The sequence below is a fragment of the Trichoderma camerunense genome (assembly GCF_050948025.1).
Source record: "Trichoderma camerunense strain CBS 138272 chromosome Unknown V8C40scaffold_3, whole genome shotgun sequence".
Classification (NCBI taxonomy): Eukaryota; Fungi; Ascomycota; class Sordariomycetes; order Hypocreales; family Hypocreaceae; genus Trichoderma; species Trichoderma camerunense.
The window spans coordinates 1,450,987-1,462,057 of NW_028145367.1; the positions used below are offsets into that span (position 1 = coordinate 1,450,987).

At 48.5% G+C, this 11,071-nt stretch overlaps 5 protein-coding genes across 5 annotated transcripts; 3 read left to right on the forward strand and 2 right to left on the reverse strand.

The window, feature by feature from the left end:
* The first annotated feature begins 146 nt into the window (after positions 1 to 146).
* On the forward strand, positions 147 to 2,792 carry V8C40DRAFT_235929 (triacylglycerol lipase family protein). Its single transcript, XM_083213943.1, has 4 exons — positions 147 to 745; positions 806 to 936; positions 1,006 to 1,828; positions 1,893 to 2,792. The coding sequence occupies exons 1-4, from the start codon at positions 686 to 688 to the stop codon at positions 2,586 to 2,588; spliced, it is 1,710 nt and encodes a 569-aa protein (XP_083077128.1). The 5' UTR covers positions 147 to 685; the 3' UTR covers positions 2,589 to 2,792.
* A 537-nt stretch (positions 2,793 to 3,329) lies between these two features.
* V8C40DRAFT_284409 (alpha/beta hydrolase family protein) lies at positions 3,330 to 4,343 on the forward strand (the record flags this gene model as incomplete). Its single annotated transcript, XM_083222148.1, has 1 exon — positions 3,330 to 4,343. The coding sequence occupies one exon, from the start codon at positions 3,330 to 3,332 to the stop codon at positions 4,341 to 4,343; it is 1,014 nt and encodes a 337-aa protein (XP_083077129.1).
* A 290-nt stretch (positions 4,344 to 4,633) lies between these two features.
* Positions 4,634 to 6,000, reverse strand: V8C40DRAFT_235931 (uncharacterized protein). Its single transcript, XM_083213944.1, has 5 exons — positions 5,781 to 6,000; positions 5,639 to 5,715; positions 5,496 to 5,579; positions 5,371 to 5,439; positions 4,634 to 5,306 (listed from the first exon to the last, which is right to left on the reverse strand). Exons 1-5 carry the CDS (start codon positions 5,978 to 5,980, stop codon positions 4,906 to 4,908), a joined length of 831 nt encoding a protein of 276 aa, XP_083077130.1. The 5' UTR covers positions 5,981 to 6,000; the 3' UTR covers positions 4,634 to 4,905.
* Positions 6,001 to 6,205: 205 nt separating this feature from the next.
* V8C40DRAFT_235933 (uncharacterized protein) lies at positions 6,206 to 8,063 on the reverse strand. The gene has a single exon (XM_083213945.1). The coding sequence runs from the start codon at positions 7,891 to 7,893 to the stop codon at positions 6,331 to 6,333; it is 1,563 nt and encodes a 520-aa protein (XP_083077131.1). The 5' UTR covers positions 7,894 to 8,063; the 3' UTR covers positions 6,206 to 6,330.
* A 236-nt stretch (positions 8,064 to 8,299) lies between these two features.
* V8C40DRAFT_235935 (HET domain-containing protein) lies at positions 8,300 to 10,907 on the forward strand. Its single transcript, XM_083213946.1, has 2 exons — positions 8,300 to 8,368; positions 8,427 to 10,907. Exon 2 carries the CDS (start codon positions 8,732 to 8,734, stop codon positions 10,850 to 10,852), a length of 2,121 nt encoding a protein of 706 aa, XP_083077132.1. The 5' UTR covers positions 8,300 to 8,368; positions 8,427 to 8,731; the 3' UTR covers positions 10,853 to 10,907.
* The last annotated feature ends 164 nt before the right edge of the window (positions 10,908 to 11,071 follow it).

Below are 11,071 nucleotides of genomic sequence, written 5' to 3' on the forward strand. Positions count from 1 at the left end.
TTCAGTAAACGAATCCAGTCCAATTGTTAGGTACTGTTGCCTTGATGCATGTTGCTGCTACATGTCTATCGATAATGCTCCGGGCGTGCTCCTGCATGGTGCTAAACTTGCTAGACTCTCCCCTGTCATGCATCCGCGCATGTCAATGTCAATGTTCTGGGCCGAGAAATGTGGCGCTGTGGCGCGGCTCCTGGGTGATCTCATACTTGTGCTGCTCAACAATCCATCACATGCTCGTCCTTTTAATTAGCGGCCAGGCCGTGGAAAAACGGCAAAAGGAACGCCGGAAATGTCATCAATTGCCGTGGTGCAGGCCAGGGCGTTGCTGCAAATTCACCAGACAAACAACAAACACGCCGTGATTGAGCTGATTCGCAGCGGAAACATCGATTGATTGCTCTGCCGATCTCTCGATCACGGGATTACAACGACAACTACAGAGTCCAGCTTACGATGCCTCGGCGCGCTGCGAACTGACTGAACTCGACTGAACCGACACGAACCGACCCACTGCTTACACGCAACGTGTAACGTGCACCGACCGACGGCGGCAGTGATAGCGACACCGTAACAGCAATAGTAACAGCAACAGCAACAGCAACAGCAACAGCTACAGCAATAGCGGAGCTGCCCTCGTGAGATGGTCCGGGGCGTCATCAGGCGTTCCTCGGCGTAACCATCAACCATGGGGCTCGTGCTGGCTGTCTGTAGAGTGGTGGTGGACGTGGCTACTTTCTGGCGCAAGGTAACGGCGCTCTCGTTGATGCTCCCAATCGTCATGATCGTCTTTCTGACGCCCTTGAAGAAGCTCCTGAGCTGGTACACGCGCAAGAACCCCGTCAAGCTGTGGCTTGAGCTGCTGCGCAATGCAGAGACGTTTGAGGAGTGGGAAGAGGCGGCGCTCCATCTCGACAACCTCCTAGGGCTCGATCTATGGTACGTAGATGAATTAGTCTTTATTCCTGCGCTTGAGAACTGTACTAACCCACTGCTATCTCTGAATAGGAGGAATAATCCAACGTCCAAGTACTACGACTGGGCGCTCATAACAGAGCGGCTAGACTCACTCATCATCGCACGAGAGGAAAACAACTACGAGCAGCTCGTCAACCTGCTCCGGTCGGGCCTCGTACGCAACCTCGGCAACATTGCCGTACCAAAACTATACAACCGATCCTTTTCTGGGACCAAATACTTGATCGAGGAATACATTGCTCAGGTCGCCGAGTCGGTCGAGGACATCAGCGCTCTTCCGACGAGTGCTGCTTCGAGCCTGCATCCGAATGAAAAGGCGTTGACGAACCAGATGAAGTTAGACTTTATCCATGACACGAGGCAGGCGTTTGGGCGGACTACGCTGGTCCTTCAAGGTGGTGCAATCTTCGGTCTGTGTCATCTTGGAGTGGTCAAGGCCCTGTTCCTTAGAGGCTTGCTCCCACGAATCATCACTGGCACGGCAACTGGTGCATTGATAGCTGCGCTGGTAGCAATACACACGGAAGAAGAGCTTCCAGGCGTTCTTCGGGGTGATGGTATCGATCTCAGCGCCTTTGCGTCCAAGGGAACCACAGAGGATGGCCAAATCCCTGCCGAGCAATCTCTAAAGTCGAGATGGGAGACTCTTTTACGGAGGATTCGACGGTTCTCGCGAGAGGGTTACTTTCTAGATGTCACCGTGCTCGAAGAGTGTGTAAGGGCAAATGTTGGCGACTTGACTTTTGAAGAGGCGTACAACCGCAGCAAGAGAGTGCTCAACATAACGGTGGCTACGGATGGTCAGGGGGCAGGGGTCCCAACTCTCCTGAACTACATCACCGCCCCGAACGTGGTACGTGATAACTAACAAACCCCCCATAAATTCACTGTTACTGTGCTAACTTTAATAATGATAGCTGATTTGGACGGCTGCGGTCGCCTCTAATGCCTCTTCCCCGTCCCTATATGGCCGCTCAAAAGCTACAATTTTGTGCAAAGATGCTCACGGCAACATTGTTCCCTGGGCTCCAGCAAATACGACCGATTTCCGTCATTGGACGCATGCTTCCTACACAGACCGCGACTCTCCCCTTCGACGAATTGCCGAGCTCTTCAACGTGAATCACTTTATCGTCAGCCAGGCAAGGCCTTATCTTATTCCCTTCTTACAGTCCGACATGCACGGGCCGTCTTTACTGGAGACCCGAAGCAAGTCCACACAACTCTCGGCTTTCCTTGTTCGAGTGGTGGGGCTCGAAATTAGACATCGTTTGCGGCAACTGGATTCACTTCGTCTTCTACCGGCAAGTATTCGTCGTTTCCTTGTTGACGAGCAAGTGCCGGCGGCATCGATGACGTTGGTCCCAGAAGTGACTGCTGGCGATTTCGTTCGCTTGCTTGAGACGCCCACACGAGATACACTGAACTACTGGATTTTACGTGGCGAGAGGAGCGTGTGGCCGGCGTTGGCGGCGCTGAGGATACGGTGTGCTGTGGAAAACGAATTGGATCGATCATATCAAGTGGTGCGGAAACTCAAAGCAGGAGACTTGCGGCGTAAGGGAAGCATGGCGGCATTTGCTGATAATGGGCGTTCCGATAATGGGCGTTGACATGGGAACGGATAATCTGGGATAATATTGACTTTTACTTTTCTTTCTCTTGTATCTTTAGTATATAGTACACGGTACCTCGTATGTTATGGGATCATCCTCAATATGGATTTAAGGAGGTTTAAAGGGGGGATCTATCGGTTAGGCGCCAAGTCGTATATAAATCATTTGGAATATAATTCTTTGCCTCTTTCTAAAAGTATAGGGGTTTGGCCAGCTTCGAATTCAACAGAATATCATGCTTAGCCTAAGATGGCTCGAGATTGTCTCCTAAACTGTTCGTTATCTGAAGGCGTACTCCTTGTTATCTGAAGGCGTACGAGAAACTCTGTCACTGGGAGAATCCGTACTAAGAGTATGGAAAGGCAATCATCTGGGCTGTCAATAAGTTTCCCGTTGCGCAGCAACTCAGGAAGCCTCTCGAGATAAGTATTTTGGGCTGGGCTATATAAATAAACAGGAGCTGCACTGGCCCTGGTTTCTGCTTTTCATCCTTTTCAATACCAATATATTCAATTGACTTGAGGATCAAATTGTTACCAAGTGAATTACAAGTGACCAGAATTTCACCTTGGGCTCTCCTTGACATTGAAGCCGCACTCGACATTCACCTCCTTTATCAAACAATTTTGTTTACTTCTCCATTAACTGCTGGAATATTTGTTACTCTTTACTTTATATTGGAGCATAACAATAACCAGTTTCAAACAACACATTTCTTGCTACAAACTTGCCCTCGTCATGTTTTCTATTCCTCAAAACGCCCAGGCCCAACGGGCCACAGCATCCTTCATCTTCTTACCCGACATGAAATCCTCAGGACGCAAGCTCCTGTACGAAATCGAACAAGCGACGAAGCCATATACGTTGGCAAGCATTATGGGGCAAGCGAGATACGTCATGTGCGACCTACCGTTTTATGATCTTCGGGAGACAGCTGGCACAAACCAAGGCGCAGCCCATGAACCTGTTATTGCAAGTCGCTGGTTCTTGACTGACAACCCTGTCGGGACCGACGAGACGGCAACTGCGAGCCAATGGAAGGACCTTAGTATTTGTATTAACACGATCAAGACTGTGGTCATGACAGAGGCTTTGATAGTTGGTCGAGAAAACGTCTTCCTTGTGGGATTCGGAATAGGATTCGCGGCTGCGACGGCGTTTCTCATGCAATCCGAAGAGCGCATTGGGGGCCTTTTGGGTGTTCACCCGGTGATACCGTTTTACAGGGATTTCAAATACATTGCCATGGAGGGGCAGACAAAGGCAGTGATGAACGCTTTGTGGAAGATGCCTAAAAAGGACAAAACCAGCTCTGAAGAGGATGAAGCCAACTCTGAAGCCTCGTCTGTAACTCTTGATGTCGATGGCGGCTATGCTGTACAGACTCACGAAGCGAGACGCGCGCGACTGATGGGATTCTTCCAACATCTTGCTACTCAATGGGATGCGCCGACTCACAGGAAATACATCGATCGTACAGACGCTTCTACACCCGTGGTGTTAATCCATGGCCTGGACGATGAGCAGATCCACTTTAGGCATGCGAAACTAGCCGTGCAGGCGTTTTGGGAACTTGGTTACAAGGCGAAACTGAAGATCATGGATGGAGAGGGCCATACGCTGACTCGGAACTTGATTGGAGAGCTTTTCAACAGATTCATGATGCAAAACTTGGGGAATGAAGCGGTGAGGGCACAATTGGGCGGGCTTCTTAGTGAGGGAATTTTTGAACGTTGGTGCAATGAATGTTAGTAAAGACGTGTTTGTGGGGAGATTCTGACAGGGAGGAAGAAAAGATGGAGTTGTTGCTCCCAGTTACTTGAGAAAAGAGAAAGGATTGTTTTATGGTCAGGTATGAGTTTGAGGGAGGAAATGGTGTTGGATATTCAGAACAGTTGATGATTTTATGTTGCAGGAGTGAAGTTTCTTAGGTATACACTCATTAGGTTCGGCTCATTATTTATACACTCATTAGGTTCGGCTCATTATTACTTATAGGTAGTCTTAAAATATTACAAAAGTTGCTGAATATGGTTCATGAGCAGGTAAAGAGGAATGTAAAGTGCTAGCAATAACTTCAAATACCCATCATTAGCAAAAGAAGAAGGGCAATGCTAAACTAAGACTCGATGAAGTTGCCATCATACATGATGCAGTCCCCCTAAAGCTCATTTCACTAGATGACACATAAATCTTGCAACATTTTAGGTCTGTGGTATTAAAGTTGATAAGAGGCGATAATGCTATGGCCCTGGAGATTTCTATATGCTTTGCTGTTATGTGACCACAGACTTATACAAAGATAAGTTGATCCTCATGGAAGAACGTAGCCGCCGTCGATGAGAACATCACTGCCCGTCATGTATGTCGATGCATCGCTAGCAAGATACAGATACAAGGCCTTGATTTCCTTAACATGGCCCTGTCTGCCCAGCGCGGCCATTCGATATGCCTCGTTGATGGCCAAAGGGTTGGCGCCCATCTTGGTGTCGAAGAACCCGGGCGACACTATGTTGACTCTGGCAAACTCGCGCCATTCACGGGCTAGAGACTTTCCAAAGTGCGTGACAAAGGCCTTGGTGGCGTTGTACACTGGTTGATCTACGGGCACGTTGACGATGTGGCCGCTCATGCTGGATGTGATGATGAAGTTGCCGAAGCCCTGGCTCTTGAAGACCTCGCCGGCGTACTTGGAGCAGAAGACTACGCCGTCCACTAGTTCGGTAGTAAGTATGAAGTTGGAGCTTTATTGACTGTGGAAGAGAATTGGTATACAGACCATTCACAGACATTTGTTTGCGGTACTCGTCTAGAGTCTGCTCTAGAATGGGTCGCGAAATCGCCATACCTTCAGGAGTGTCAGCATCGATGAATCTAACGGTGACGTAGGTGCTTATAACTAACCCGCGTTTGCAACGAAGACATCAATCTTGCCAAAGTCTTCGACTACTTTGGCAATGTTGCTGCTCACCTGTTCGGCTTGAGAGACTGGTAATCGCATCAGCATTAATTAGAGAGGCTTTAATAGTAGATACACTGCCACGTACTGTCGACTTGGTATGCGGCGGCTTTGATCTTATAAGTCTCGCCAAGGCTCTTTGCTTTCTCCACGGCCGCATCGTTCCTTCGTCCCTGTGTAAGCTCGACATATCGTAGTCAGGTATTATAATCTTGGAGGGATCATCGTACGAGTTATACCACAGAGCGACGTTTGCGCCCGCCTCTGCCATAGCCTCAGTCACAGCAAGGCCAATACCATCTGCCGCTCCGGTAACAATGACGACCTTGTCTCTCATTTGAAACTGTTCAAACACTTTCTCGGGCGTCTCGGGGACCGGCCGCGGGAACCCGGGCCGGACCTTAGTACAGTCTTCGGTTGTCATGGACATCTTGAAGCAGTTGATATGAGTGAATCTAAACCATCTCATCCCATGAAGCAACCCCTCAACATGGCCTAAATACGGCATACGGAAGACCCACTCCGCTCCGGGTGGCTGTGGGCCGATCGACGGACAGATCGAATACGGGGAGAGATGGCTTCGTTAACGGAAATAGTAGGCAATAACCGATGTTTGTTACGATAAACCACGGGGAAACGCATTTAAGTAATGTGATCTTCAACGGATTTTCTTTGTTATTAATGTATAGACAATTGTGAGCAACAGTACTGAGAAACATCTCGTCAGCTTGGCTTTCTACTAATCCGGAGCATCGTGGTAATCCGATTAATCCAATCGGACTAACTTTGGATCACTTCTAATCTCGCTTTGCCTGCCCACAAGGTCCACATCCACACGCCGACTACTATAAGAACATCAACAAAACTAAAGACAAGGCTGCCTCCAAATATGAGGCTATGGTATGTCCATGCATTTCCCTCATCCAAATGAACAACTTGACACACTATCGCCCATGGTAGAACATACAACAAGTTGCTTGCTAAGCTCTGGTACAGATACCACTTGGGTCTGGTTGCTTGCAAAATGGTCGCAAGCTGCGTTGACATTGCATAAAAGATGTAGCACCAGTCAATAGTCCGCCACATGTGCGCAGTAACATCGGCGACTTCACTCGATCCACTGATATAAAGTGCAAACGGCCGGGCGCCAAAAGCCGAAAGAAAGATTGCGATGGGGACTTCGACGAGGAGAGCTATCACGAGTGACCGTAGAGCAGGGCTAATGAGACTGAAAATCTCCTTCCAGCCTGCCTTTGGTCTCCGGTTGTTGACTCCGATCAGTTGTCGCCACTGTCCCCATTTATGGCCGATGAATTGGAGAGATGTTGCCTCGAGGGCTTGTACAGGAACCATGACCAATCCCCAGCGGATGGTGTTGAAGACTCCCCAGGCGGTAGCATAAACTGATCCCAATGAAACAACAGTGGTAACGAGCCAAAGATATAATGCATTTCTGATGGCTGACTCGGCGAAGAAGATGATTCCAGGCTTCAGTAAGACGCGTAGGCCTCGGAGGTTTGGCGAGAGGGATCTGTTGGTCCTTGTAACGGAGTCGTCGAGCGGGAACTGACTATGCTTTCGCCACGTTGAAAAGCTCACGAAATAGAGAAAATAGGCCAATCCAGCCAATGCGGCAGTCAGGTTACACACCAGTTGAATAATGCCCTGCATATTGACTGTGGGTTCGAAGGAGCCGACATGATAGCGAGAGATGATGAGTAGATCCAGGATTATATTGACGGCAAACTTGATGGAACTGATGACCAGTGGCACATCAGGCTTATCCAAGGCTCTCGTTGCCGATGCGACGGCTGTTTCAATCGCGCCGCTCAAGACGGTGAAAGAAGTGATGCGCACATACGTCAAGCTCGCCGCCCTCACTTCCTCGGGCACAAAGCTGTCGGCGAACTTTGGGGCAGCGCCGAGAAATATCACGCTTAGGAGAAATCCCACCAGCGACTGGAACGCAATGAGAGTATGGGTCAGCTGGAGGCGCTCGGAAAGGCTTCGAGATGCCTCGTCGCCAATGATTACCCAGGCGGCTCTTGGGAGGCCTTCGTTGACGGCTTCGGAAGCGGTGTTCATGTAGGTGAAGGCGTCTGTTGTTACGACCATTGAAGAGTCAATGTTGGCGACCCAGAGTTTTGAGAGTGTGCCGTAGAGGGCGGGGAGGATGAACGCTGCGACGTTGAAGAGGAGGGATCCATAGTAGCGATCACGATGCAAGGCTCGCTTCCAGGAGCTCTTCTCAATAGCAAGAGGATCTGAGTTGATGGGCGCTGAGGAGTTTAGCGCATCGGTTTCATTGCTCTCGGGAGTGTGGTCTCGGCTTGGGATGGACATTGTCTAGATCTTGAACATTCACCCAAGGGTTGGAAAAAGACGTAGAGTAGTATCATGAAGATAAATGCCAGTCAAGGCTTGGCAGTGCTAAAGAAGATATAATCTTGTTCTTCATTACACCCGACTTTATGTTCTTTTTATATTCACATGGTTGGGAGTTTATCGCGCGGGGTAACATTGAGGTTTATGAGTAGTCGCATTAATATATTGACTTTGTCTCTGATGGTGGCGTTGATGTGCTCCCGTTTTGAGGCTGATTGGTGGGACAAGACCCAAAGTGCTTGCAACCGGGTTGTAGGCCGCCCACGCTATGGACGCGGAAACTATCTACATGCGGCATAGGGTCTTGGCTTTATACAAGTTTGTGTTAGGATCTCATGATTTGTTTGCTTTCTTCATCGGGGGGCTCTGGCTTGATTCGTTCATGGTGTACCTGTGATATCAATAGTATTGGTGCTGGAATATATCAGCTGGTGTGAGTAGACTTGAGTGACACAGCGCTTGAGACCCTCTTTGACCATCTTACGAAGTAGAGTTGAGGTACTTGTAGGACACCAGCTTCGATATCGATATCGAGATGTTCAAGTTATCGGAAAATGGGAAATACACCAAGATACTCAACGGACTGAGACTCCTGATTAGTATTGTAGGGCAGAACTTGCGTATAGACCCTAGTAATATGCTGGCCTTATGGCCTTTTTAAGCAAGTGCTCACTACATACATACAGGTATACATCTGTGTATCGTGGCCGTCGCCGTGCTTTGAATGGGGACTTACCCCAATGCTGCTAGCAAACAACCACATTTCTCTATCCATAAAATACTTGAGCACTAGAAAATGGAACTGCAGGCGCTCTATCCAAGACTACCTCTCAGAGATGGAGATATCCGTCTCCTCACCATTCTCCCCGATGAATGGACGGCTGACATCCACTGCAAGATCAGTGTTGTCTCTCTCAACGATACCCCAGAGTATGTTGCTCTCTCATACGTCTGGGGAGGAACTTTTCAAGATGGTACCTTGTACATCAACGGCCATGAGCAACGTATCGGACGTAGCCTAGAGACAGCTCTTCGCTACTATCGCCGAGCTGGATGGAGCATGCCGCTTTGGGCCGATGCTGTCTGCATTAATCAGACAGATGTAGCGGAACGCTCTTCTTCAGTATCAATCATGGATCGTATCTACTCGTCTGCCGCCACCGTGTTTGTCGTTCTTGGAGCTGGCATTGATTTCGCCGTCGACGATTATTTCGCAAGAGTGAGAGAATTGCACAAATTTCGCTTCAGCGTCTATGGCCAGAAGTATTTTGAAGCAGTCTCGCCCCCTGCATGGGACGAAAGCAACTCTGCAAGATCGCTTGATAGTGATGAGAAGAGTTCAATTCTTTTTTCTTTCCTAGAAAGGGCTGTCAACTATAGAATCGATGAGCATCTGAGCACTGTACCGCAATGGGGAGGGATATTTGAAGGATCAGAAGAGTCGCAATATGCCTGGCAGACGCTGATTCAAGCGTTTGATGAATTCACTCGGGAGTCATGGTGGGATCGCGTATGGACCCTACAAGAGAGCGTGGTTGGCTCTTCACCCATATTCATCTATCGAACGACCACAGTACCATGGGCCATGATAAAGGAGGCAACCCTCAGCATGCGTGCTCATATAACCGACTGCTGCGGCTCATATCTAGCCAACGATGCTCCACCAAGATATGCCTCTGCTGTGAAGCTTCTGCTTGCTCACGTTGACAACATCGAGAAGACACGGCAAATATATGCAAAGCTCCGCCATGGAATCAAAACTGATCAGCTTGTTTTGACATCACTGTTTCCTAAAAAGGATTTTGAGGGATCAGTAGCAGTTGAGATTGCCGGGAATCTTGATTCATACCTCCTCTACAGATATCTCTGCATGCATAATAGGCGAGATGCCACCGATGCTCGGGACAAAGTCTATGCTCTTCTGTCTCTTATAAAACTTGAGAACAACCCCTCTTTCATTTATCCCGACTATGCTAAGGGACTAGAAGACGTTTACATCACTACAGCAAGGATGCTTATTCAAGAATCTGGCTCACTTGACATCTTGTCTGCGGCTGGTCGGTTGCGGAACGACAACTTCCCTTCATGGGTGCCAGATTGGTCTATCAGGAATGAGTTTAATGAAGACGAAACTCAGATAAACGCCTTGTTGATGTATGATGCTACTTTGGGAACAAAAGCCTCGGTCAAATTTCCAGAAAACAACAACACACTACTCGAGGTAGAAGGCATCGTCCTAGACGATGTCGCAGTTCTTGGTGATATGGTCTCAGAAAGGCCTACTGATGAGGAGATGTGGCAAACAATCTTCCACTGGATGCAAATTGTTCATGTTCATTCCCCAAACACTAGATGGGTGGACTTTTGCAGGACTGTCTGCACCGATTTGAGCATATGGACCGGGGACCAGGTTTTCCGACGCATGGGCCCGTTGACTAAAGAAATGATACAATCTCTGATGCCGTGGCGTGACCCAATTTCTGGGAGATTTACCAGGGATGTTCCCCCAGAGGATCTTATACAATCATCAGTGGAACAAATGAAGACTTGGTTTTCGGTTTGGCAAACTCTCATGGGATGGCAGGCGCAACGAGGCATGAGATCTGCAGCACCATCCCCGACGTTGACAGACTCTCTAAAAATCACCACCTCTCTCAAGAGATTTGTAGTTTCATCGAAAGGATATATTGGGCTTGTCCCGTATAATTCGAAAAAAGGTGATCAAATCGTTTTCTTCAAGGGGTGTCGTTTTCCGTGTGTAGCGCGGCTGGTTCCTGGGTCAGATACGAGGATGACACAGCTCAAGGTGGTTGGACCGTGTTATATTGATGGTTTCATGGATGGATACATTGTTACTCACGTAATAAAGCATGAAAGTGATGATGATGGTGATTGGGATATGATGATTGCATGCTAAATATCACTATATGATATTTTCGAGGTAAACGGCGTATATAAAATGCGACTTGCAGTTATTGATATCGTTGGGGAGTCTTTGGTCCTATTCTTCGCGAGAGAGGAGCTAACTTACACCAGACTGGACACGCGAGCGCACTGTGACGTAGAGCTAAGTTTCGTCCAAACTACTGTCTCAAGTGCCTAGATTTCTGTGGGCCGTCTGGGGAGCATCGAATTA

Coding starts and splice junctions, on each gene's coding strand:
- V8C40DRAFT_235929 (XM_083213943.1), top strand. CDS start 686: ATGGGGCTCGTGCTGGCTGTCTGTAGAGTGGTGGTGGACGTGGCTACT. Junction 937..1,005: donor CTCCTAGGGCTCGATCTATG/GTACGTAGATGA, acceptor ATCTCTGAATAG/GAGGAATAATCCAACGTCCA. Junction 1,829..1,892: donor ACATCACCGCCCCGAACGTG/GTACGTGATAAC, acceptor TAATAATGATAG/CTGATTTGGACGGCTGCGGT.
- V8C40DRAFT_235931 (XM_083213944.1), bottom strand. CDS start 5,980: ATGTCCATGACAACCGAAGACTGTACTAAGGTCCGGCCCGGGTTCCCG. Junction 5,716..5,780: donor GTCGCTCTGTGGTATAACTC/GTACGATGATCC, acceptor ACAGGGACGAAG/GAACGATGCGGCCGTGGAGA. Junction 5,307..5,370: donor CAAACAAATGTCTGTGAATG/GTCTGTATACCA, acceptor CTACCGAACTAG/TGGACGGCGTAGTCTTCTGC.
- V8C40DRAFT_235933 (XM_083213945.1), bottom strand. CDS start 7,893: ATGTCCATCCCAAGCCGAGACCACACTCCCGAGAGCAATGAAACCGAT.
- V8C40DRAFT_235935 (XM_083213946.1), top strand. CDS start 8,732: ATGGAACTGCAGGCGCTCTATCCAAGACTACCTCTCAGAGATGGAGAT.